Genomic DNA, 26448 nt, shown 5'->3' with positions numbered 1-26448 from the left:
CAGATGTCACTTCTGTGAATTGAAAGGGACGCCATTCAAATGTCACTATCTAAGTCCCTGATTACTCAAAACACAAAATTAAAAGCACGTGAAGGGGAGAGTTTTGAAGGCGGGAGCCTGAATGTGCATATATGCATGTCTACATAGACATTTCATTGAAAGTGGTTGCTTAAACGCAAGTAACCGAGGGTGCTGATAATGTAGCTTAAGGAGGAGCCTTTTAAAAGCACATTTGACCCTTTGCTACTGCCCAACAATGAGGGGCCTAAGTCTGGGTCCCCCTGTGGCAGTCCCCAGTTTGGATGCAATACAGGGTTGTGTCATGAAAGCCATCTGGAGTAAAAATCTCTGCCAAACCACCTGTGTGAATCAATAAAAGCGGATTTGCTTTTAATAGATGAACTGCTACAGCGACCTCTGATTGCCCCAAAACACAAAACTTGTGCTTCTGTTAATCATTATCAGTCTGTATGAAGGAGAAACTCCAGCAAATAAAAAAACTGCTTCAGATCTTTAGTTTTTTGCTCATAAGTCCTCGACGCCTGAGATATTAACACAGCACAATGTGAGACACTGTGGAGAACAGTCAACTTGTCACAGCTGTTATGAATTTATTAAAATGTACAACATTTTGCAACTTCATTACCTGATCACAGAGAGTGAATTTCCCAGATTACCGTTTAATTCTGATGAATTCAATGTGTTAAACCACTTATAAGGTCAATTTACTTAATTTTAAGATGGAGTTTGGTAATAGATTCATTTTTGTTTTGTTGTGCAGTAAGTGTGTGTATTTTCTGATGTAGTCTGGTAAGTAATTTATACTGTAGTTTTCAACTGCTACTCCTCAGTAACAGTGCAAGAGCCGGAACAACCATAGAATACTAAGGTACTCAAGTAGAACATGCTTTCCTAGACTTTTACTACAAGAATAGACTCTTAGTTCTAATACTTAGGCAATTTTTTCTGTTTGTTTACTGGTTGGTTTTGAGATTCTGAAATACTAATAGAAATTCAAAACTGACATCTTGTGAGATCTTTGTTTAGATGCAAAACTTCCTGCATGTTAGTTGGAAACCAGTTAATCACGGCTGGACTCTTTAGGCTGCGGTTTTAAATTTGGTCTCCAATGCACGATGGTGGAGTTACATTTCGCATCCAGATTCACTGTCACGAGTACCGGAAGCATCAATAGTATTATTGCATGCCTTTTAACAGCGGTGGCACCAAAGCACTTCACACAAGGAGTGTTTAATTGCCTGTTTTTTTTTTTTTTTTACACCACTGCCTGTGTATGAGTTACATAATGTATGACCCAACGTACAACTAAAAATAACACTATATATACGCTGAAAAACTTCTTTAAAAATCAAAACTAACAACCTTTTGAATGTTAAAATAAAAAAAGGTCTTTGCCTTGCATATTGCATTATATTTTACTTAAAGATGTGTACATCTATCTTCTGACTGTAGAAACTATAGCTATTTTCTTTCTTTTTTTACACTTTCCCCCTCTATATTCCCTCTTTAAAAAAGGAATATACAGTAAATATATATTTAAAGCATAAAATGTAATAAATAAATTTAAAAAACAAAATAAAAATAAATACAAAAGGGGTTTGTACAAATATGCACCTCGGTTATCAGAAGATGCATAACCCCTTATTGTACTAGTAAAACCTGTTCAACACAAAAGGCCTTCAGCACTCATCTGTTTGCTCAGTTATTGGATAGGACAAGTAAAAAAAAAGAAAGTATAGTTATTATATGCATGGTAGTGCAGTGGTTAGCGCTCTTGCCTCATAGCAAGAATGTCACAGAACATCAGTGGTGAACCTTTCTATGTGGAGTTTGCATGTTTTCCCCGTGCATTTGTGGGTTTTCTCCAGGGACTCCGGCCTCTTTCCACCGTCCCAAAACATACTTCATAGGTTAATTGGTTACTGTAAATTGTCCAGAGGAGTGAATGTGAGTGTGCATGGGTGTGTGATTGTGACCCAGCAACAGACTAGTGACCTGTCCAAGGTGTTCCCCTCCTTTCCCGTCTGCAACTGGGCGGGATGGGCTCCGGCACCCCCGTGACCCCGAAAGGGATAAAATGGATTAGAAGATAAATGAATGAACGAAGGAGCTATCATACGGCTGCAGGTGTTGTCTCTGTCATTAATAGGGGTACATTTTTATTTGACCCAGCAAGATAGTTTGTGATTTAGTTACAGGAGTTGACTTTACATGAGAACTGGACTGAGTGACTCCCGAAACAGCTGTTGATTATATTGGTCGGATTAACCCTCTGTTACTTTGTTTTTAAACATGTTCTTGATAAACCAAATTTTTTTATATCATGTTTTGGCTGTACAAATTATTCAAGTTCTAAACTGGTCAATGAGATGTCTCAATAAAAGTATGCGGTGCGTCACATCAAACATTGGAAACGTCTGGCTTCAACATGGCGGCGTCGTTATCGCACAAAAAAGGCAGCTGAAATGACTTTTCTTTGGAGCCAGAAGTAAGCTAGCTCTCAAAAGCAGTCATTAAATAATTAATTTTTGTCACCAGAAAACTCTGACAAAATTTCTGCAACATGGTGGTTGCAGAAAATTTCCCCCTAAAATCACAAGAATCTTGCATAAAAATGTGCAGTCACTGGCACATTCATTTTATGTTACATTATGGAGAAAAAAAGCTGATAACTAACTATTGAAATGGCTACAGACTGATTCATATTATGGTCTACATTTATCTGACAACAGTCAGTCTTCAGGTCTGAAGTGTCTACAGGTGCCAAAGCAGAAGAAATGAGCTTTTTAACTTTTTATTCACATGGACAGAAGGATCAAATTCTGTGACATATAGGAGAAATTCTACTGAGAGTTAAAAAATATGTTGTTAACCCAATAAGAAGTGGTTTAAATTTCCAGTTACTTCCCCATCTCTGTTTCATATATAAATGAACGACACATGAACGGCACAAATACTAGAATTAAGTAGAAATTCTACATCAAACAAGGGATTAAAATTTAATTAAAAGCTAAAAAAAAGTATTTATTCATCCCAGTGGAAAGATTTTGGATTTCTTTTGACTTGAAAACCTGGTGCAACAATGAACCACATGTGGGTCGTTTGGCTCATCCTTTTAACTGAAACTTATAAGTCTTTTGGTCTGAGCTTAGCAACCCAAATTTTTGGCCTGCTTCCAAAAAAGCAGATTTTGGAGCTTATAGGATGCACTGCCTAAATGAAAGTTTTGGTCCGTTTCCTCCTCTGTTGACAGAAAACACATGAATGTTGGAAAAATACATCGGTTCTATTAATTCATGGCTCCTTAAAAGTGCCTTTTGCTCTTCTAAGACAAAGAAATTTAGCTTTATTTATCGGCTCATTCGTGCTTAAAAACAGAAATAAAAATGAAGACACGTTTGTCTTATCTTGAGGATAGAAAGTTGGATCAGATTTTTTCCCCTATATATTATTATATTATTATTTTTACAAAAGATATTTGACTGATTTAAAGAATTTTGCTGCTCAAAATTTGAAATCCTCAATTTTAACATTCTAACGTTTAAAAATATAAACATCAAGTCCTTTGACTACCATATTTATCTGAGCCAGTGGGCTGTTGGCAGCTTAGGTCTTGAGTTTTCCTGACTTGATTACTTCAAGTCTCATGCTCTGCCCACACATGAGGCAAGCTTGATTTCCATGGCAACACTTTTCCTACTACAAGCACAGAAGGAGCAATCTTCACCAAGCTTGGACACTGGAAACAAGAACAGCGGGATTCCTTCCTGTAAGGTGGTAGTTTGCATTCGGCCAAACTAAACCAAGCAGAGGCTCACTTCAGGATTTTGTTTATTCATGGATGTTGCTGTAACAGAAACACAAAGAGCAGAAACACCCTACTATCTGTATCCCTGGGTGTTAGCAAGAATAAAGAACTTGTGTTAAGTGTGTTAAACCCATTGTGAGGTATGAAAAATAAAAGGAGGTTGTAAACAATTACTTTTCTGCTTACATCTGCCTCACAGGAAGAAGAGAGTTTTTATTTCATGGAGTCCTCAACTCTGATATTAAATCTGAAATGAGTTTCTCTCTGGGTCTACACAGTAGTTGCTTAGTAAAACAAATATAAGAGGATTAAAACTCTCTAGTCTTTATGTCTCAGGAATTGTTGAGATGTTCTTTCCAAGAGCTGATTTATTTGCAGGATTGAATTTTATTTACCTGTGAAAAGAACTTTTGGAGAACCTAAACATTTCCGTCCTGCTGCTACGCAGTGAAACCTGTCAGCGAGTTCCTTCCCTTGAAATGGGATTTCTGCTTTTAGAGGAAGTCCTCTGTAAACAAACCCCTCTTTCTTCATTGCATCATTCTGCATTTGTTTCAGAAGGGAAATCTCAGGAATGACAGTTTTAAGAAGTTGTCTGTGACTTGTCTTAAGTTTAGCTTAAAGTCCCACTCTGACCATCTTTTGAGCTTTTTAAAAAGCCTTCCCATTTGGAGGAATGTTTGTGCCATTATTCCAAGCGCAACACTCACTCTTTTGAGCGTAAAACTTAAAGTTTTGTGTGCTCAAAAAATATTGGTTTTCACTTAAAACAGAGACATCGACTTCAAACATAAAAATACGTGATCACATGCTTGTGATTGGCTGGTTTCTGGGGCACATTTGTAATGTGATGCCCTGCTCTGGCAGAAGAGAGAATTTCTCTAAAGTAAACATTGTTTTGATGGCTTGTTCTTTTTCCTCCAAGAGTTTGCACATATTTTTGAGTTTCAGGTGCATTGTTTTGTTTAAATTGCAAAATGATTTTTTGAGCACACAATTTTTAAAGTTCTACGCTCAAAACAGTGAGTGTTCCCCTTGGAATAATGACAGAATATTCACATTGGTCATTTAATTGTAATTATACATTTTTTAGCCAAAATCAAACAATCTGTGTCATTTTCTAGGTCATAGTTTCTGTAGAGTGGCAGGAGTAAAATCACCTCCGAGTTGTGCGTAGGACTGCTGGCAGCAATAAAGCCTAATTTCCCATCATCCTTTTGGATACACACTCCCCCTCTTGCTTCGAGCCCCTGACAACCCCAAGATAACAGTGGTGCAACAAAAATGGCGAGCAATTTTGGTGGTATCCAGCCGTACAGTTTAGAGCCAGGTGCCAGCTCGGACGAGGAAGATAAAGATGTACATGGATCTATTTGTCTGCAGGTATTGGTCTGCCGATTGTAGTCTATATGTCATCATGACTCCAAGTTTTTTCTTTTTATTTTTTTTTTCTGCTTCTAATTCACCATGGATTGAACAAATAAATACTCAAAAACACAGTTTTAATCTTAATTTTTTCATGTATGGTGAATTTCTCCGTGTGAGATAAAGTTAAATTCTATTCAATATATGTCCTGCAGCATGAGAAAAATGCCACAAGAACATGTTTAAAACACAAAAAACACTTTTTTTTATTGGAGCGAGGCCTTAAGCATTCATTTTACCTTTTTTTTTTCTATGATGTTGCCTCAGGATTGTAGTGAAAAAAAGGGGAAAAAGCAAATTAATCTTGAGCAGTAGCAATGTTTAGAGGATAAAACAATTGCTAAAACACAAAACGGGTCTTGCGGTTGATGGGTGTTTGTAGTCCACCTAACCAATTTTCCTGACGACATTCACAGGCTCTCTGTGAAAATGCTGTCGACTTGGCTTGCTGCCTTCCAAAAGTGTGTCATGAGCTTTTGTTCTCTCGCGAGTCTCTCTGTCCATGAGTGTAGGTGTAAAGTCTGAGCACGAGCCCACAGTGCCTTTTTGGTGTGTTTCTCATGCCCGCTGTCCCCGTCTGCATTTTTTGTTTGTGTCATTTTAATCAGCAGTAGAACACTAAGCTTAAGTTGCCCCAAAGCGTGTGAAATCATCTCTCACAGTTGATGTTAAATGTATAGAAAATCAATCAGAAAACTGAAATAAAAGATGAAGAAAGTGAAGCATAAACAAGATATATGTAAGGGATGGTAAATGGAAAGTGCACTTGATGAAATAGTTTGTGGGCATAAAGAATAATTTTAATGTGAAAGAAATCATATTCAGGGACTGTTTTTATTTAAAGGACACAGTTACCATAGCAACATTCAACGATGCAGCAAGACTGCTGAATAACGTTTAAAAATGTATTATAATACTTACAGAACTTTAAATGTGTTTCCATGTTGATGCATATTTTTAAATGAGCTTTTAAATCATATAGTTATTATTTTGAGTGCAGCACATTCAGGGAAACTTGTGTGGAAAAGTGTCTGATTCCAGCTGCTGTCACAAAAAAGAAGGGGATTACATTTCTGGCACAAGTTACATTTCTTATTTTTTATACTGTTGTTTTTTTTTATGGTGTCGTCGTAATCACAGTTTTTGTAAACTGTTATTGTGCATTGGCTTTTAGGATTGTACATTTTTAATTTCCATTTAAATTCTATCAAACATTTTTCTTTCTTTCCTTTAATCCTTTTCCAATTTGTAGGAAAAAGTGGAATATGCCTTCCTGATCATTTTCACAATAGAAACATTTATGAAGATCATTGCCTATGGCTTGGTGATGCACCAAAACTCCTACGTCAGAAACGGCTGGAACATGTTGGATTTTGTCATCGTCATTGTGGGGTGAGTTGTTGAAATGTGCTGTTAAAGAGTCGGACTTCTAATTAATTTTGAGCTTATTTTCAAAATTAAAAAATGTTCCTAAAAAGTCTATAAAAATACAAAAGACCAGGACCAGTCTTTAACAAATGCAACTTTTTGATGGTCAATAAATAGTTATGAAATAAGAAACTAAGACGACCAAATATTGTTTTATTCTAACATTTAATTTAAAAATGAATTAATGCTTTCTATTGAAAAATGTTTTGTTGTTAAACATTAAGAGTTGCACATTTATTTGATAAAAAAATATACATCCTGAATTTCTTTTCATTAAACAGCCTTTCTAATTGAATGAAAGCATCTGTTCTATTTACTTTCTGTTTTTTGTTTCAAATCTTTTGTGGTATTTAATATGTCTCAATTTAGCTGTTAAAATTAGCCTTCTTTAATACAATGTGTCAACAAACCGGGGTAAACTTGTACAAACCCTTTTTTTGGGTTTAAAACTAAACTTAAGTTTCATGAATTATTTTATCAGTTTAGTTTTCGCTTTTTAAGTTAAAAACCATTGGACTTGAAGAGAGAAATCATCAACTTTCAACCCCCAAGTTTTTTCAATTTTGCACAAGTGAAAATTACATTTATTGTAGAGACAAGAAACCTTTTTAAATCAGTCAAGTGAAAAGGCTTTACAAATTAACTATTGGAAAGATTCAATTTTCAGAGATTGCATTTATCTTTTTTATTTCTAATAAATTATACAATTCATCTTAAAACTCTCTTTCAAATTTGTAGTACCATAAAACTTTGCAATGTATGTGTTCAATTTTTTTTAAATTAGAATTTGTGTTTAGTAGCTTTTAGATTTTTTTTTTTAGACAAATTACTGATAATTAGGAAAGTCCTGGTCCTTCACAGAGAGCATTGATGTTTGGGCTTGTTCATGAAATATAAGCAAATATTAACGTGCTTATATTTGTATTTTAACTTCATCAATTTGGCACCTGGCGACCAGAGGACTTAATGCAAACTGTAATAAGAAAGGTAAATACACATAGGATCAATAGAGAAATCTATGCCTGCTAGCATACAAACAGGTGCACAGTCAGACAGAAAAGCACAAAGGACTCCTGGCTTTGTTCTTTTCATTCTGGCTTTTCGCTTTAATCATTTGAGGGTTTTTTCTGAATTCACTGCTCTCCCTTTCTCTCGAGCCTTTGCCCTAACATACTTTATTTATTTACTCTTTTTTTGTGCCAATTTTGTCTGCTCTTTTTTTTAAAGGTTGTTCAGTGTGGTCCTAGAGATGATAACCAAAGACGCTGACCATGGTGGCCAGTCTGGAGGCAAACCAGGGGGATTCGATGTGAAAGCACTTCGGGCCTTCCGTGTGCTACGACCCCTTCGTCTTGTTTCTGGTGTTCCCAGTGAGTCAAAATCTCTGATCAATATCAGATACTTTATTGTCTGTTAAAACAGATTTTTTTCTTTATATCACAATTGAACTGCAAAAAACAAATGTCAACTAAAAAAAAAATATATATATACTCTTCGGCAGACTGTATTAGTAGTGTGCTCACAGCTCATTGTAGACTAATACGTCTTGTGAAGGAAAACCCCACATCTTTTAAACTTAAATATGATTAATCTCTGTTGTAGTTTGTTCTGTGCCAGTCTTTTATTTGTGTGAGGCTGATAACTTTTGTAGTGGATGCATTCACTAGAATGTTTCTGTTTACAAAAATGAAAATATATAGATATTTCTGTTCATCTCCATCTAACTTATCCTTACAGCACACACAATAAAAAAAATCCCCCAAACTACTGTTCACTTTGATAAACAAGAGGATTTTCAGTTATTTAAAACCATAAATTTACTCATTTTCTTTGTATATCGCAAAATATATAAAATATAAATTCATAAACTAGCACATTTTGGTAGTCATATCATGTAAATCTTCGAGCAAAAAGCTTTTGGATGAAATTTAAATCCAAGAACGCACTTAGTGGAGGAAAGAATTTCAGAAAATTTAAGCTCTTTCCTAAAACATTTATTAAATTAGGCGTAAACAAAACAAAGAACTAAACATAAAACATAAAGGACAAAATAAACAGAAATAAAAAAGTATAAGAAATATTTAACGAATCAAATAAATCCTTTTATGCATTTGATCAATTGGATGGACCCCTTTTATGTTAGATTCTCATCTCCTATGTAGATGAGGGTCATTTGGAGTATAATTTAAGTTATGTTGACTCTAATGTAAATTAAACTGTTTTAGTAAAATGGAAATTATGTTTTTACTTTCTTTGCTATTTGTTCATGTATCGCAAGTTACATCGTCATCGCAATATTAATCACTAATATAGCAAATCGCGAGTTTCCTCATATCGTGCAGCCCTAGTTCAATGAAAGTGGTTATCCAAAGCAGCTTTGGAAAGTTAACCCAAAAAGCTACACCTTAGTAAGAAAAATACTCAAAACAACCTAAACAGCTAATACAAGACAGATGAGACAAATAACTCATTTATCATACTCTGTATATTTTCTGTGGTCGTGTTCATTCTAAAAAGGCTCCTTTTGAATGTTTTCAGGTTTACAGGTGGTTTTAAATTCCATTATTAAAGCCATGGTTCCACTGCTTCACATAGCTCTGCTGGTCCTGTTTGTCATCATTATTTACGCCATCATCGGCCTCGAGCTCTTTATTGGAAAAATGCACGCCACATGCTACGTGATACAAACAGGTAAAATGTTTTATTTTTAATCATTTTGTTCTTATGATGTTTTAATTCCTTAGTTTAAACCTTAAAAAACCTTCAGTCTGGAAAAGGCTGACTCAGTTCAGAGTGGATACAGGATTTAATCCCTGAGGATGAATGGACTCATGCACCTTGTTTGTGAACAGTGACAAGCAGCTGGAAATGGGGCAGAACAGCAGATGGTGGATTAATTCCAGTGATTAAATGACAAATATCTGGCTATTATATAAACACGTTTGACCTTTTCTCAAGCGTTACCTATAAAATAGCTGAATTATGCAAGACTTAAGAAGAAGCTGGCAGACACGTATACATACACGCGTCTATAAAATGACCAGAATACTGTTTGCGTTTTGGGTTTTAATGTTTGGATCTCTGTCCATCAGGACGGTGTTTCACTCATTTAGTCATTGAATGACAAAAAAAAGGCCCTTCTTTTGTTCTTTTGTTGTTCAGCCATCACCGGCGTATCTGTTAACCATAATGTGAGCTAATCTACTCTGTACATACAATGTGTTGATGTAGGCGGTGTAAGCTGTGCATATTTAACGTGAGCGGGTACTACAGTGTCTCCATCAGATCAATAATAAACATCTTAGAATGTCAGACTTACTGGATAAATGTGCGGAACATGTTCAGTGGTAATGCAGTGGTCTTTTGTGTTACTTGTTTTTTCACAAATTCCTCACAATGTTTCTCATAGTACAGAAGTCAGAGTGTTGAAGAAATGCCAGTATTCCATACAGAGTTGTGGTTCCCTATATCATAAAATTAGTTCTCCAATAAGGAAATTTAAAGCGATCTGAACAATTTAGGGTACTTTTTAAAGTGACAGATTTAGAAGGCCCTGCAGAAAGACCAATAAAGGAATAGTGTCCTACAGTACAAAGGTCTTGCTATATATATTTTCTTTCTTGAGAAAAACTTGAGAACTATCAGAAAACTGTAATTTGAGCTTTTAATTTCATGTCACCTGGTGACTTATTTGGCACTGATTCCACTCATTCAAATGTTGATTGCTGATGATTGTATGTCCAAAGCCCGGCCCCTGGGACAAATGCGTCCCGCAGGCTCCTTTTATAAAATCAATAACATGCAGCCCCCAGCACTTTCTAAAAACTGTGTACTATTTCTTGATTGTGGTTGGCTGAATTAACTTTTCATATTCAGCATGAGGAGGCACTACCAGACGAGAAATTCTATCTACTGCAAGCTACCTGAAAAAAACAAAACAAACAAGTTTGAGCGATATGATAAAAGGAAACCAATTTCAATAAAAGCTTAATTTTGACAGGAATAACAGTTAACAAGTTTTAAATGTTTTTTTGGAATAATTTAGTTTAAATTGGAAATTATTATTATTATTACTATTATTACTCATTATTATTAGGTTAATGTGTCTTTTATTTGCACTTATGCATTTTTCTTTCTGCATAAACATGATCCATCTAGTTTTGGAGTTGGCTTCTATTAGGAAACACAGAAACATGACTTGTGCTGTTTTCCGGTATTTGCTGCAGTTTGCTTTGTAAACCACTGTCACACACCTTTAGTCAACTTGTGATGCTTTTGGGATAAACCCCAAAGTGATGCAAGTACCAGATTTTTTTGACAGTAAAACACTGTTGTGGATTGATTGCCATCAGCAACATCTTGGCCTTTTTCAGAGACCAACATTGCGTCTCCTTCATCTAAACTCAAACTCAAACTTTATTTATTTATATAACGCCTTTCATTTTGGTTAAAAACACAAAGCGCTTAACATAAAAACAGATAAAACAGTCATAAAAAGTGAAAGTTATTAAGAACAGAAAACAAACGACAATCACACAAAGAAGGTACCCCTCCCTCACCACCCCCCGCCCCCATCCCCACCCACCCAGTTACCCCAGTAGAACCGTGAACAGAAAAAGAACTGCAGTTGAAGAAGGTCTGGCTTGGTACTGCTGCGAGGAAACGATATCATGGGGATCCATTCATTCCAAGGCCCAGCCGGACCACAGGGGCCATTACCGCAGCGCCCGCCCAACACAGGGCAGCCCAGGGCCCCATCCATGGCTATTAGACCACAGAGTGGGACCCCAGCCCGCCCAACCAGAACGGGCACCACAGCAACGGCATGCCCTACAGGTCAAGCTGGTGGTGCCCAAGAACGATGGATCCCCCAGAGGAAACACTGGAGTAAAAAAACATCAGAATAAAAAATAAAAATGATCATAAAATAACAACAATAAAAATAGAAAAAGATAAAAAATAAAATAAGATATAAGAATGTTAGTAATTAAAAAAAAAAAAAAAAAAAAAAACGTCAGTGATTAAAACATAACCTAAGAATCATTGGTAAAATAACAATAAAAAGAATTGCATATTAGAAACAAAGATAATAATAGTCCTTACAAGAAAATAAATAATTAAATATGTAAATAAATACCTCAATTAATAAATAGATGAATAATAAAAGACATAAGGAATGATCAAAGTCATATAAAAGCCAGACTAAAAAGGTGGGTCTTGAGCCTCTTCTTAAAAACCTCTACAGTCTCTGCGGCCCTGAGGTTCTCCGGCAGGCCGTTCCACAGGCGAGGACCATAATGGCAGAACGAAGCCTCACCATGTGTCTTGGTCCTCACCTTAGGGACAACTAAGAGGCCAGTGCCAGAGGACCTCAGGGTCCGCGAGGGTTCGTATTTTAAAATAATATCATTTAAATAAGAGGGCCCAAGACCATAAAAACATTTATAAACCATTAAAAGAACTTTAAAATCAGTCTACAGATGTCATTGGTTATAGTTGCTTAAATAAATGAAAATAAGTATTATTATCTGTTTGTATCAACCCCAGGTGCACTTGCTGAGGAAGAGCCGGCCCCGTGTGCCGTGTCGGGGCACGGACGCCATTGTCTGTTCAACGGTACAATTTGTCGAGAGGGCTGGCAGGGTCCCAACAACGGCATCACAAACTTTGACAATTTTTTGTTTGCCATGCTCACTGTGTTCCAGTGCATCACAATGGAAGGCTGGACCGATGTTCTGTACTGGGTAATCTGCCAATCTACATCACAATGACTCTGGACTGTTGGAAAACACATTGTTTATTGTTTGTTTTGGGATATAGGACCCAAAAAATCGAGAAAACCTTAAAATACAACAGAACTCTAAAGTTTAGAACAATAAATAAATAGAAAATAATATAATTTATGAGGTAAATTCTTTTTGTCACAGTTAAAATCCAAAGCTGCATTTGGCATCTTTAAGTGTCTCACATGTAAACTGAAGCGGTCTTTTCCTTAAGAGACAAACTTGAGAGCTGTTTCCTGAACCATTACTTTTGTAATAACTAACAATAAATAATTAAAATATGAAAAGCTGGGGCTACTTGAAACTCCTCAGCTTCTCATTCTCAAAAAAAAAAGCTTTTAATAAGCCAAAGCACTCAGCACTGAGTATGTTTTTATCACAGTCCACCCACACTCTTTCATCGATGAAGCCCCAATATATGAAATAATCAACCTGTCCTCCTCCTTTCTCCTGTCCTGCAGACTTTTTTTTGTATCCCTCACATAGTCTTTACTGCTCATATGAAGGTTTGTGTTGCCATGGCAATTCCAAATGAATGCTGCTGTGACAGTGCTGAAAGGATGAAGGTAGAATAAAAACCTAAAAGATTTAAGATGTGGACAATTTTGGACAAATGGATTGAAACAAAATGAATTCTCTCAACAGTTTATACAGATTGGCTGGCTTAAATCGAGCTGCTAATCAAAGCAGGAGGATTCATTTGTTTTTGTTTTTTTGTTTAAAAACTATGAGCTTTAAAGTAGAAGAATTAGATAATGGGAAAAAGGAAGTAATACAGCCTCTTTAAAGGGAAAAATGTCACCTTTGGGTAAATATGATACCTCTTTAATTACTGTTTTGTCACACATCACTGATGCTAAATGCTAAACTCTGGGTATCATTTATGCTGTGAGAAAATAACTATTGTGACATACTATAATAATGAAAACCAACTCAACAAAAGCAGAACATTCTAAGTTCACCTGTCTCTATAAAGAGCCAGGCAAACATACTATGGAGTCCCAAACTGTTCATAATTAAATAAATAAATATGTCCTTGTGCAAATCCACAATCAACCAAGAAATCTCATAAATATATAAAAAGATCATGAAATTGTGAAAAACCTGCACACAGATTTTAAATTAGCCATTATATTATTATTTATATTTGATTTTGCTTTAAAAGCCTGTTCGTTATATGCTGCTAGACAATAAGATCAAAAAAGTGCAATGTGCGATTTTTTAAAGTTTGTTAAATGATAAAACTTGGTCATGAATTTATTAGAACACTCGGATGGAACCAAAATGGTAGTTTAGGTCAGACCACAAAGTAAAAACTGTCTTTTGGGCGATTTAGAGTGATTAATTTTAACTTTACCATTTAAAGATGCCTTTTTTAAAATCATTTCCTAATGTGTAAAGTAAGGATTTTCAATATAGTTAATTATGTTTTCCCTTTACTTTAAGGGATGTCAGAATGTTTTTCCTGCTTTGATAAAATGCTTGTACCTCCTCTCTGTCCTTTTATCCAGATGAATGATGCAATGGGCTTTGAGCTGCCGTGGGTTTACTTTGTCAGTTTGGTCATCTTTGGATCCTTCTTTGTTCTTAACTTGGTTTTGGGTGTGTTAAGTGGGTAAGTTAACCATTGCTCTTTCACTAACCCCTTAACGTCATGCTGGCCATGACATTTTCCATTCGTATCAGTGAGCTAATGCCAGCACAAACTAATTTATTTACATGCATCCCAGATTTGTGTAGTTAAAGACTTATTTAATGTGTTTAATGACCTGTAATGTGCATTTTGTACAAACATGAGTTCAAATGAAAGAATAAAATCTAACACAATTACACCACCATTATATAAAACTGCTGGTCAGTAAAATCTAAATGCTTCTTGAAAGAAAAGAATTGTGCAAATAAGCAAAATAGAACAAAATGTGTCATGATCTTGTTGTAGGATGAACTGCTGACCAACTAAATGCATAATTGTGTGATGCTGCAGGTAGCCGTGTACAAATCACAGATTCTAGATTAGTATAAACAACCTCAAACCATTATGCTTCTTCCTCCATGTTTGAGCCATTTTTGTTTGATCTTTTTGATGATGTTTAGGATAAAGCAAAAATGTCACAGTTTTAATCATTTGTCCATATCACTCCAGGGCTCAGCAGTCAGCTTCTTGGCCTTATTTTTAAGCAATGCCTCTTTTGCTGTAACTCGTCCCGTCAGCCCTGCAGCTCAGTCTTCTCTTTACATTTGAAACTGAGATGGATTTTCTACAAACACATTTCAAGCGTGGTCATAGAAAACTTTTCATCTAATTCAGTTTGGACTTTGGGTCTGCCAGAACTCTTGCTGTCAGTTTCCACCAAGATTGAGCACTTTTGCATGATAAAAGAAACTACTCGGTTTCTGACTTTTTCTGTAACTGAAACAAACACTTTTCAGATTTTATGCTTGTCTCTACATTGAGTTCCGTTTTTAGTGTCAGGTTTGAAACAACACACTTTAAGCAGTCCAATATTGTTTAACTTAAGCTCATGATGGCTTAGTACCACATTGTTTCAGCACTGCTTTTGTGCAGGCAGAGAAGGCTGTAAGTAATGAAGGAAAGTCAGAACACCTGCAGGAATGACCTTTAAGGCCTGATCAACCTCTGCTGCACATAAACAGCTTTAAGTCATTCATCTATTCTGTGTTCCCTGGAAAGAGGCCTGATTGTGTAATTCCGAAACGTATATAATGATCCAGTTTTATGTAAGTCTTCACTTATTTGAAAATTCATAATGTCATCCCATTCTAGTCAGTTATTGAATTATACATTCTAAAACTGTAAAAATAACTGACTGATATTAAGTGAGGCGTTTAAGCCACTATGCGATTCACTGGTACTTATCAGATCTTTGTATTGAAAGAAAAAAAATATCATAGATCAACTCTATAGTAGTGTACTTTTGACACCATGCTTCTCTCTCTTCAGTGAGTTCTCCAAAGAGCGAGAAAAGGCCAAGGCTCGAGGTGATTTCCAGAAGCTTCGGGAGAAGCAGCAGTTGGAGGAAGACCTTAAGGGCTACTTGGACTGGATCACGCAGGCTGAGGACATCGACCCCGAGAACGATGAGGAAGGAGACGAGGAAGGCAAGCGTAATCGTAAGTTGCCTTTTTATTCCATCTAAACAGGAAAATGAAGAAGTTAAATGCATTAAAATTACAGCAAGGATGTAACACTCACAAATTACAGGTTGAAACCACACATCAATCAATTCCTTGAATCCATTTAAAGACCCACTCTGATGAAAATAGTGTTTTTGGTGTTTTTAATATGTTCTTGTAGCATTTTTCTGATGATGGAGGACAAATAAAGAAAATTAAGCCTAATATTGTGTTTCTTTATTCAAATCATTGTCAATCGAGAGCAGATGGAACAATGCAGGAGCAAAAAGCTTGTGGGTGTTAGGCTTATTATGTCTTGCCCACAACTCAAAGGTGAATTTCTAATGAATGTCTGCTGCTCTGCAGAAACTATGTCCTCAAAGAGATTGACAGATTTTTTTTTAAATTTAGGCTTAAAACGGCATAATCATGATTAAAATACCATTGGGATCAAAAGATGATCAAAATGGGAACTTCAAAACATGTAACCTGGGTATTTCTTGGAGAGTTCTTTTGTATGAAATAATTTGATTTGAGTAAAATCCGTTTTTAAACTTTAGTTTAAAAAAAGGATTATATTTTATCATATCTTATAGGATTTTTTAAAAACTGAAATCGAAATAAAAACTGCCTCAATCTTGAAAAAAAAAAAGAATCACTCATATTCTCAAGTGGATTTAGCTTCAGCACTAAGAGAAATTTTTCAATTTGTTTTTTGCTTTTTTATAATAATAATAATAATAATAATAATAACAATGTTTTCCCCTATTTTGCCCATAGAAAACGTCACTCAAGTGTTTAAATCTTGAGATGCAATTTGAATTAGAAAAGAAGAGATTAAATACAAGTTTTGTTTCTCCCCTGAGAAAAAGTCCAAGAATAAACAATAGTAGAACCACGAAAGAACCTTTGTTCAGTGTTTACTCATTCACTCGCAGGCGTTACAGAGCTGCTGTTGTGCTTTGGGATGGTTTGGGTCAGTCGAAACTGATTTTTTTTTTTTTCATTCATTCATCTTCTAAATCCGTTATGTCCCTTTCTGTGTCACGGGGCTGCTGGAGCCTATCCCAGCCACTTGTGGGCAAAGGCAGGGGAGATCCTGGACAGGTTGCCAGTCTGTCGCAGGATCACAAATCACACACCCATGCACACTCACATTCACACCTAGAGACAATTTAGAGTAACCAATTAACCTATGTTTTTGGACGGTGGGAGGAAGCGGGATGAAATCGTTCTGTTTTCACTTGCACTAAATGTCTGGAGCATGGTTTATCAGCCATAACATTCAGCTAAGAAGTTTTGGAATCCTTGGTATCGTGTTGTATTTTGGGCTTCATGGAAGACATTTGACTATAGCTGCCTTTACAGAGATGTAATACCTTCAGCTTTTGAGTAGAACTCATAGCACAGACTGTGATGATTCCCAGCACCCTGAGCTGTGCTTGTCAGAATGAGTTTTACTGCTTAAAAAAGCTAGGCTTTTGTCAAAAAAATGTCTCTATTTGTGAATGAAAAATGTAGAATCCAACAATCGATTGAAAATGAGACAACAGTGCAGATCCTGTAAAGAATAAGTTTGTGACTTGTGAATCATAGCAATGAAGGATTTTTGCCCAATTCCTTCATACTACTGAATAGCACTTGTTGGATACACTTCTTTGTGAGCTGGTTGGTGACACTGACGCGGCGCACTTTGAAACAGGGAGACATCCATCCCATCATTAAAAGCTCCTCGGAGTTTTAAGTGTTGCGCTGTGACATAACGAGTTTGGATGTTCCAGGACATCAGATGAAGCTGTCAGTCATGTAAAAGTTGTCTGTTGAGTAATAACTCACAGTGTAGTCAGTTCATATGCATCTGTGAGTGGTTTTGTTCTCCAGCAGCTGCCTTGCTTTGACCACTTCTGTTGTTGTTACAGGTGACGACGCTCTAACTTTGTTTCCTTGAATCTGCAGTGTCTGTGTGTTCATCTAGACTCCTGCTAAAATTAGATCTCCCCCTCTTTTTCTTCTCTTTTTCCACCTTTCTTGTCTCTAACAACCGTTTTCTTTTCTGAATCAGTTTTTTCTTGTTTACCGCTAATCATTTCCAGTGTTGTATTGTATGCTTTCTGTGTCCAGAACCTTTTGAATTATTAGTAATAAACGTGAAATTGTTACCAAAAAGTAAACAAACTTTAATACACTTTATTGTCATATTGGCATTAAGATTTATCATTGCTATTGCTTTGACACATGTTGTACCTTAATTGTTTGAAGTGGATGTACAGTACATTCGTCTTTTCATGAGTGGTTTTCCTGACGTCTGTCTGGCTTTTGCCAGCAACACATAACATTATTATTATTTTAATCATACTTTATGAGTCTGCCATAAAAACTTTTAATCTTTCATGTTCTGTACTTTAGTTCTGGTGACAGTAGTTCTGTGTTTTAGTTTGTTCCTCTGTGTACTGACTCGCTGCTGCCTCTGCTGTCTGCTTTGTGAACTGCATGTTGATAACACCAAGGGGTCACGCTGGCTGACCTCACAGAGAAGAAGAAGGGAAAGTTTGGCTGGTTCACTCAGTCCACAGAGACACAGGGTAAATGTGTTTGTGTATGGGCATTTTCATCGCGTCATTTCATCTTTGTCCTGGAGGGTCCTCGCCATTGACAGGCTATGCTGACTGTTTGCTCTTGGTGGTTGCATGGTCTTTGTGTCATCATCACCATTCTTATCATGACCACATTTATGTCACAACTACACTCACTGCAATATGATTTTAACTTGTGAAAAAGTTAGCTAAGTAACCAACAATTAAGACCAAAACGAGGGAAAATGTGGGAGTAAAGTAAATTCTAAAAAGAAAACTTAATGTTTGACACTAAAGGACAGGGGTTGGAAAGTCTTTGCAAGTACAGCAACTAAGCAGGACTCAATCTGAAAGAAACCATAAAGTGTTTTTTTTTCTGTTTCTTTGCTTCTGTGAAATGTCTTTGACACAATTGAGCATTTTAAGGGAAAATGTCTGCTTTATTTTGACATGCCTTTTAAAACACTAAGAAGAGGGAGTGTAAAAAAGCCGAACATCCATGGGTTTGTGTTTTCATCCTTCATTGTGATCTCTTCTATTTTTCATTTTTTACCTACTTTGTGTCATCAGACATGATCCTTCCTCCATGCATGAAATGTACTTCATCTTTTCTAAATGTTATATTTTCATGACGTAAACAAAGCTCATTGTGCACAGAGTAGAATAAAGAGGTTAAAGTCAGACACTCATTTAGAAAGTACAACATTTCTATTGGGGGCTTTGTGTTCTTTTAGGATGAAATGGATTTGACTCAAGTTCAGCAACTCACTTCTAATTCATTTTTTGATTTCCTCATGAATTTGGTCGCACACCCCGTACTTTTAACTTTTAAAGGTTTACAAATTGGTGGACTGTCTGTATCTAAACCGGGGGTGTCAGGCTCCAGGCCTTGAGGGCCGGCATCCTGCTGGGTTTCCTGAAACCCTACCTTATTGTATGCTGATTAGCCCTCTTGGGTCAGGTGTGTGCTGCCAATAGGAAGCTACAATGACACTAGCCCTCAAAGTCTTGAGTTTGGTCTAAACTGTTGTACTGTTAACAAATGTTTTTTTTTTAAATAAAGTAAAAATTAAAGCTCTAGTCAAGTTTATCAAAGTAATTTGTTTCGTTTCTTATTTTACTTTTTTAGTTTCTTGGGCTTTGACTTGAAAACTGAATTTTGATGACATTTTTTGTAAAAACCCTTTTAAAAATATGTCAAATAAAGCAAATAATAGGTCAAAATGAGTGCAAATGGGGTTTTGGAAAGTAACAAAAACATCCTGCTATCTTTTCCTCATTTCCTGACTGTGTTTGGACATTGCAGCGAGCGTGCCAACGAGTGAGACGGAATCTGTGAACACCGATAACCACAATGCAGAGGAGGACAAATCGCTGTGCTGTGGACCACTGTGGTGGGTGTGAAACATTACACACAACACTTTGTTTACTTTGTTTTTCAATAAAGCTTTTAATGCACACGACAGATGGTTAAAATGCGTTTTAGGTAGAGAGATATCTGTTCTGATGTCGTCTGTGTTTCATCCCCAACAGTCAGAAAATTACTAAGTCAAAGTGCAGGTTAGTAATGTGTCGTGACATCCTGTGCTTGACATGCTCTCTCCATTTCTTCAGTCCGCTCATGCTGCATGAGAGACTTTTGTCCCTTTAATGACTGATTCAGGTCCCTAACCTTCTCATCTGTTTGTTTTTTTCCTGATGACACCTGTGTGTTTTTAACCACTTGCTTTTTTTTAATCTCGTCAGTACCTAAAATCAACCCTTGACTCCTAAACAGTTTTTTCTTCTGTGGGGATTGGATGCGATGCTGCTCATTAATCTCATTTCACCAATGTTTTTACTGCATGCAAAGCAATGAAATGCAGTCAACAAATACACAAGTAGTTACAACAATATAAGCAAACTTATTTTGTGTTCATCAGTCGTCAGTGGCGACGCTGGAACCGTCTGTGTCGCAGGAAGTGCCGTGCAGCTGTCAAATCTGTGACGTTTTACTGGCTCGTCATCATCTTGGTCTTCCTCAACACTCTCACCATCGCCTCTGAGCACTACAACCAACCGGACTGGCTGACGGAAGTCCAAGGTATCGGTTTCACCCTTTCATTTCCCATGCTTTGTTCTATCTTCTGCTTGTGAAAAGCGACGGTTTACATAAAGATTTTAATCTGCAGATGTTGCCAACAAAGTTCTCCTGGCTTTGTTCACCTTGGAGATGCTGGTGAAGATGTACAGTTTGGGACTGCAGGCCTACTTTGTGTCCCTTTTTAACCGCTTTGACTGCTTTGTGGTGTGTGGAGGCATCGTGGAAACCATCCTGGTGGAGCTGGCCATCATGTCTCCTCTGGGGATCTCGGTTTTCCGCTGCGTGCGTCTCCTCAGAATCTTCAAAGTTACACGGTAAGCAATTATGTTGAGTTTTGACGCTAAATATGAAGCATCCTGCACAAATAAAGGCAAAGATTTAAAAACTGCAGGAATGCCAACACTGGAAACTATTATTTCCCAGCTCAAAATATAACTTTTTTTTTTCTTTAAATAAATGTTTCACTTCATATTTTATGTGTAGTTATATGTGAAATATAATTACATATACCTAAATATAGGTCAAATTCCTTTCTTTGCATAAGCAAAAATATCTGCCATTGAGTTAAAAAAAAATGGTCCCACTTTTTATTTAAAGAAACAATTCTAGTCACAAAAACATGTTTTCTCGAAATAAGATTGTGTTGCTATTAAGAAACTTTTAATATCAATTTTCTTTTCTTACAAGACATATATGACTTTTTTCCTGAAATAATAGTCTTTTTTCCTTCATTAAAATTCAGTTTTTGCAGTGTAAGTTAATTATAATTTGTGAAAAACTCTTGACTCTTGTTCATGAAGAGTGAGAAGCTGCAAATTCTTCTATGAATAAAGTTTCATGGCAGCGATCTAGCAATGCTATCTTTTTCTTTTTAGATATAAGCCTAAAATCTTTTCTTTGACTATTTGAAGCCTTTGCTGCTTCTCCTCATTTTCCCTTCATGTTGGTGCTACCATGTCTTAGCAACACATTTTTACCAAAATCAAAGAGCAAAATCTTCAGATATGAGCTTTATTTATCCTTTCTTAGTCTTTTTTTTATTTTAACACAACTTGTATCTAATTTTTCTCCCCTCCAGGCACTGGGCGTCTCTCAGTAACCTGGTTGCTTCACTGCTCAACTCCATGAAGTCCATCGCCTCTTTGTTGCTGCTGCTCTTCCTCTTCATTATTATTTTTTCCTTGCTCGGCATGCAACTCTTTGGAGGCAAGTTCAACTTTGATGAGACGGTGACCAAACGGAGCACATTTGATAATTTCCCACAAGCCCTGCTCACCGTGTTCCAGGTGAGTTTGTGTTTTTGTTTAAAATCACAACTGAAAAACATCCTGCCATGTTGTGGGTTTGCTATGCTACAGTTTGCAGGAATTAATAACTAATTTGACACTTTAGTAATCGTAAAAATATCACTAATAGATTAATTTTATAGGATTTTAAGCTCTGCTTTCTTTCTTTTGTGTTCATCAGATTTTGACTGGAGAAGACTGGAACACAGTGATGTATGATGGCATCATGGCATACGGGGGACCAGCCTCCTCTGGAATGGTGGTCTGCATTTACTTCATCATTCTCTTCATCTGTGGAAACTGTATCCTTCTTGCCCTAAACATCTGCCTATTCAAAACAAACAAACAAACATCTTCCTTTGGAATGATCCATTTCAGTTGAACTGGTTCACTGTTATTTTAGGCATAGTGGGCCTTTTTATCTGGAAGGTTTTTATTTAACTGATGTGACCAGACATCTTGCTAAATGTCTTTTTGGCTATCGCTGTTGATAACCTGGCCGACGCAGAGAGCCTCAACACGGCACAAAGGGAGGAAGAAGAGGCCAAGAAGAGGAGGAATAGTACCAAGTAAAACTTATTAGGCTAATATTTTGTATTTCAATTCAATAGCTATGCATAACTCATATTTTTAATGATTCAATTTGATTTTTTTCTTCTTCACTTTTATCTGCTTTCAAAAGGGAAGAAAGTTCAGACAGGAAAAGGGTTGAGATAACTGAAGCAGCTCATGAGTCAAAGGTAAATCAAGATTCCTGATCAGTTTTTGGACATGAGAGCAGTTTTCATCCATAAGTCATAAATAAAAATGCATTTTGAGTGTTCATCCTCTTCTCACTGTTCAGCTTCCAACAGAGACCTTGCTAGAGGCAGACAAAGAGCCGTATGCTGCTGCTGAATCTCCAGGTAAGAAAACATTTTCAACAGATTAAGTCCAAAGCAGACTTTTAACAAGAGGTAACTCATTTCTGTCTTTTGTGTTTCTTGAATGTTTTTTAAACTATTTTTATCTGGTTGTATCATAGTTTTCTTTGTTGTCATCCTTGTGAACCACTGGTCTGCATGGGCGCTGGTAAAATGCCTTATTAACAAATAAACTTTGATTGATTGATATTCTACAGAGAATGTTTTGCTTAAAAAAATACTGTAACTACACAAAGGTGGCATTCAAAAAGTGCAATTTCTAGAAAGTATCTCAAGAAAAAACTAAATGAAAAACAAAGTACGTGTTATGCGTCTTCTAATAATTCTGCATCTTTACAACTTGACTGAGCCATCCACTTTTTACTTATAAATTAAAAGCCAGCTGATAAAATACAGCTGGCAACTCTCATGCATTATAAAAAATTCAGCAGACACAGCATAAAAGGCCGAAAGAAAAAACGGCTGAACAACGAGGACACATCAAATCCAAACTTTGAGTGGAATAGCCATTAGATGGCATCATCAAATCCAATTTTCTCTTTCTGGAAAGAAATTTCTTCTGTCAAAACACCAATTGGCTTTTGTTTATTTATTTTGTTGACCAAAAATGTTTTCCAGGAGATGATGTCGATGATGAGGACAATAACGACATTCTCCCAGAGGTCCCAACAGGACCCCGCCCTCAACGGCTCTCTGAACTCACCATCAAAGAGAAGACTCCGCCCATCCCTCAAGGCAGCGCCTTCTTCATCTTCAGCAGCACCAACCCGTGGGTCTCACCTGTGTGGTCGTATTAATTAGTCCCTGTTGATGTTAGACTGTAGCTGAAAACTTAAGACTCAACATCTAAAAATTGATTTTATATTGTTTTATTTTTACTCTTGTATTTGTTTTACAGCTTTCGAGTACTCTGCCACAAACTGATCAACCATCAGATCTTCACCAACCTCATCCTGGTCTTCATCATGCTCAGCTCAGTTTCTCTGGCTGCTGAAGATCCCATCCGCAACTTCTCTGCTCGCAACATTGTAGGTAGAAAAAATGAGCTGAAGAAAAGTTGCTTTAAATTAATGCACCTCGTGGGGGAAATTGATGTCTTTTCCATCAAAGACATCCTCACGAGTCAAGGGAGGAAAAGTGCTTCTCATGACGAGCTGTATTTGTCTGCTTCTCTCTCTGGTTGTTGAGGTTTAACATCCTGTTCAATTTATCAACCCTCTAAACAATTCAGCAGAGCTGAAGTGTAAAGGCTTTGTCATGCTTTGCCACGTAACTGTGAAAGCGCTGAAGGATAACACGCAAAATAAAAAGATAAAACAAAGTGGATGATTACTTTTCCTACAAAGTAAAAGAAGCTGCATTAGGTAATTTTAAGACAAAGACAAATAACCCCGGACCCTGTAGTCCAGTAAAGTGGACTTTTGGGTTTTGCAGTTAGAAAATGAAACTTTCAGGGAAATAAATGATGTCCTGCAGCGAGTCTAGTCACAACAGACTCCACTGTCTGAGTAGCTTTGTGCAGCTAAAGGTTGTACAAAACTTAAGGAACATCAGGGACACGGCCAACCCATGAGGCTTTAATATGAAATTTGATAAACCTAAAAGTTCAAAGACCCACGCCGATCCTCTTGTGTGTTCCCAGTGGTCTTTTAATTATGAAAATACCAATATTAGCAAAAATGTAAAAACTTTATTTGAAAACGTTACTTTATATAAAAACGTTATTTCTGGTGAACGGCAGAAGATTATCAGAAATTGGCCTCTGAGATTAGAAGTTTTTTCAGGCCGATTCCAATAACCGATATTTCCCCTGCGGCTGTGGCCAATAGCCGATATTTTTTACAATTTAAGTGTCTGGAATAACACAATGTTTACATTACCTTTATGTTTCTTTATTAGAAACACACACCTCTTCTTTTGCTATTCAATCACATTGTACTTGACCTTTTTAACATACAGCGAGGGTTCGCATAGGAACAAGTATCACTTTAAAATTTTGAAAACATATCTGAAAAGATTTTGACCATTTATTGAATTTGGACATAACTGTAAAACCAAAGCTTCTCATTGCCAGAAACATGTATACCAATCAAAAATAAAATTTACCTGGAAACAGTCAATTCTGGCTATGACTGTAAACATAAGCTTCCCATCGTCAGAACAATATCAGTAGATCTTTTAATATCGGATCGATACTGATAAACTGAGATTAGGCAAATATCGGCTGATACGAAACTGCCACCGATATATCTGAAATGTGGCCGAGACCGTTGGCGCTGGGCAATACCGCCCCCCTACCCCTTCCCCAAATTGAGAACTCAGAGCAAGGGAACTGGTTCCCGCCGAGCGCATTTTCTATGTCACAAATAAGCTTTTTTTTTTTAAACAGCATTTTTTTCGTATTTACATTGATTTAAATAAAGAAATACTCAGGAAATTTTGAGCTGAAGTTTTCTTTATAAAAGTCCTCCATCACCAGAAAAATGCCACAAGAACATGATAAAATCACACTTTTATCGGAGTGGGTTTTTACAGACGGATACATTTATTACATATTGCCTGGTGCAGCTTTGCTATAAATAAAAATCTCTTTTAGCTGTACGGTTTTGATCATTCACTGTGCTGTTATCCTGGAATGACTTAAACTTGTGCATTGCTTTTTGCAGATACTTGGTTATTTTGACTATGCTTTCACCGCAATCTTTACAGTTGAGATCCTGTTGAAGGTAAATGTCTTGTGTGTGCTGTGTTGTGCTGTGTTGGGTAGAGCTTCAGTAACCCTTCGCGCTTATGTCACTCTGATTGCCTCCTCAGATCCTAGGCTATGCAGACTATGTCTTCACTAGTATGTTTACATTTGAGATCCTTATTAAGGTAAACAATGGCGACTGCTGCTTTGTCTCGGCAACCAACCACCACCTCCGAGCTTGCTGCACACATCCTCTTTTTCCTCCGTTTTTTTGCACTATGGTCATGACGGCCGTCTGCTCGTGTTGTTCTCATGGAGCCAAGCTTTCCACATCAGGGCCATACGTTTTTTTGTCCGACTTTTTTGTAACAGATTTTGTCCAAGTCACTTTCTCATCGAGGTCCATTCTCTGTCTTTACGATCAATGCGAAGCTACTTAATGTTTACAAGCAAACATCATTTAAAACTGCTTAAAAATGGCTTTCCCCCTTAGGTTTGACATCATATCAATGGCATTTTATAAATATTTAGGTTTTTAATGTAATATATTCGGACACCACAGTAGATTTAAGGCGTTTCTTTTTTCCTTTTTACATCTTTACGTTATTCGAGCATTTTAACTTCAGCGCCAGATTGTCTACAATTTAAAAAAAAACGGTCATGTGAAATAGAACGTACAGAACCTTTTATTTTTTAACATTTTTATTAACCTAAACATGACCTCAGATGAACACAAGAAATGACACTGTCAGCTAAAATAAATCCTGAATGCAGAAAGCCAACTGTGCGGTGCTTGTTCCAAAAAAAGAGGGGATTTCTCCCTTTTTTCAGTTGCAATAAAGGTGGATATTTTTTGAATGGAAGCATGGATTTTTGCTGTTTGAAGTACTACTTCTAGCACAAATCAAAGCCAGCCAATCTGTGCAAACGTCCCAACTGACAGGAGTTGTGATGAAGTGTTTTATTAATTTTTGGTGACATCAGCTAATGCAGCAGAGCAAATTGACCTATTAACCTAATGCAGAACCGCTGGAAAGAAAATAAAGTATTGCTAAACTGAATTCTTTAAAAATAACAAAAAGTAGTATCAACACACAGTAAACGACTAAATTATTGCTACAAATGGCGGCTCTTTATTCCCTTTTAAGTTGTTCTTTTGAGCGTTTTCGTCTTTTTTCATTCCTAAAAAAAGAACCTGTTGTTAACTGAGGTTTTATTTTTTTTATTTCAAGACGATGAAAATCCCAAACGACTGCAATTGTAACCAAAAACCAAATCTTTAGAATTGAAAGGT

General features: G+C 36.6%; 1 protein-coding gene across 28 annotated transcripts in view; it reads left to right on the top strand.

Annotated features, from left to right (window-relative positions):
* The window catches only part of cacna1d (calcium voltage-gated channel subunit alpha1 D), an 86743-nt gene that overhangs the window by 27106 nt on the left and 33189 nt on the right, over positions 1 to 26448 (top strand). For 10 of the 28 annotated variants that reach the window (XM_023956439.1, XM_023956452.1, XM_023956448.1 and 7 more), the window contains exons 4-23: positions 6507 to 6646; positions 7910 to 8052; positions 9221 to 9373; positions 12230 to 12426; positions 13977 to 14080; positions 15428 to 15597; positions 18108 to 18182; positions 19480 to 19567; positions 19707 to 19733; positions 20096 to 20256; positions 20345 to 20570; positions 21335 to 21542; positions 21724 to 21844; positions 21997 to 22111; positions 22225 to 22282; positions 22387 to 22447; positions 23084 to 23234; positions 23364 to 23493; positions 25132 to 25191; positions 25280 to 25339. In XM_023956439.1, the coding sequence (XP_023812207.1) occupies positions 6507 to 6646; positions 7910 to 8052; positions 9221 to 9373; positions 12230 to 12426; positions 13977 to 14080; positions 15428 to 15597; positions 18108 to 18182; positions 19480 to 19567; positions 19707 to 19733; positions 20096 to 20256; positions 20345 to 20570; positions 21335 to 21542; positions 21724 to 21844; positions 21997 to 22111; positions 22225 to 22282; positions 22387 to 22447; positions 23084 to 23234; positions 23364 to 23493; positions 25132 to 25191; positions 25280 to 25339 (2448 nt within the window). The remainder of the gene's footprint in view (positions 1 to 6506; positions 6647 to 7909; positions 8053 to 9220; positions 9374 to 12229; positions 12427 to 13976; positions 14081 to 15427; positions 15598 to 18107; positions 18183 to 19479; positions 19568 to 19706; positions 19734 to 20095; positions 20257 to 20344; positions 20571 to 21334; positions 21543 to 21723; positions 21845 to 21996; positions 22112 to 22224; positions 22283 to 22386; positions 22448 to 23083; positions 23235 to 23363; positions 23494 to 25131; positions 25192 to 25279; positions 25340 to 26448) is intronic. The other 18 variants (XM_023956455.1, XM_023956451.1, XM_023956446.1 and 15 more) reach the window with 9 other exon arrangements.

Source organism: Oryzias latipes, chromosome 7, assembly GCF_002234675.1.
Source record: "Oryzias latipes chromosome 7, ASM223467v1".
NCBI classification, from domain to species: domain Eukaryota; kingdom Metazoa; phylum Chordata; class Actinopteri; order Beloniformes; family Adrianichthyidae; genus Oryzias; species Oryzias latipes.
This window is presented reverse-complemented; position numbering and strand designations above follow the sequence as displayed.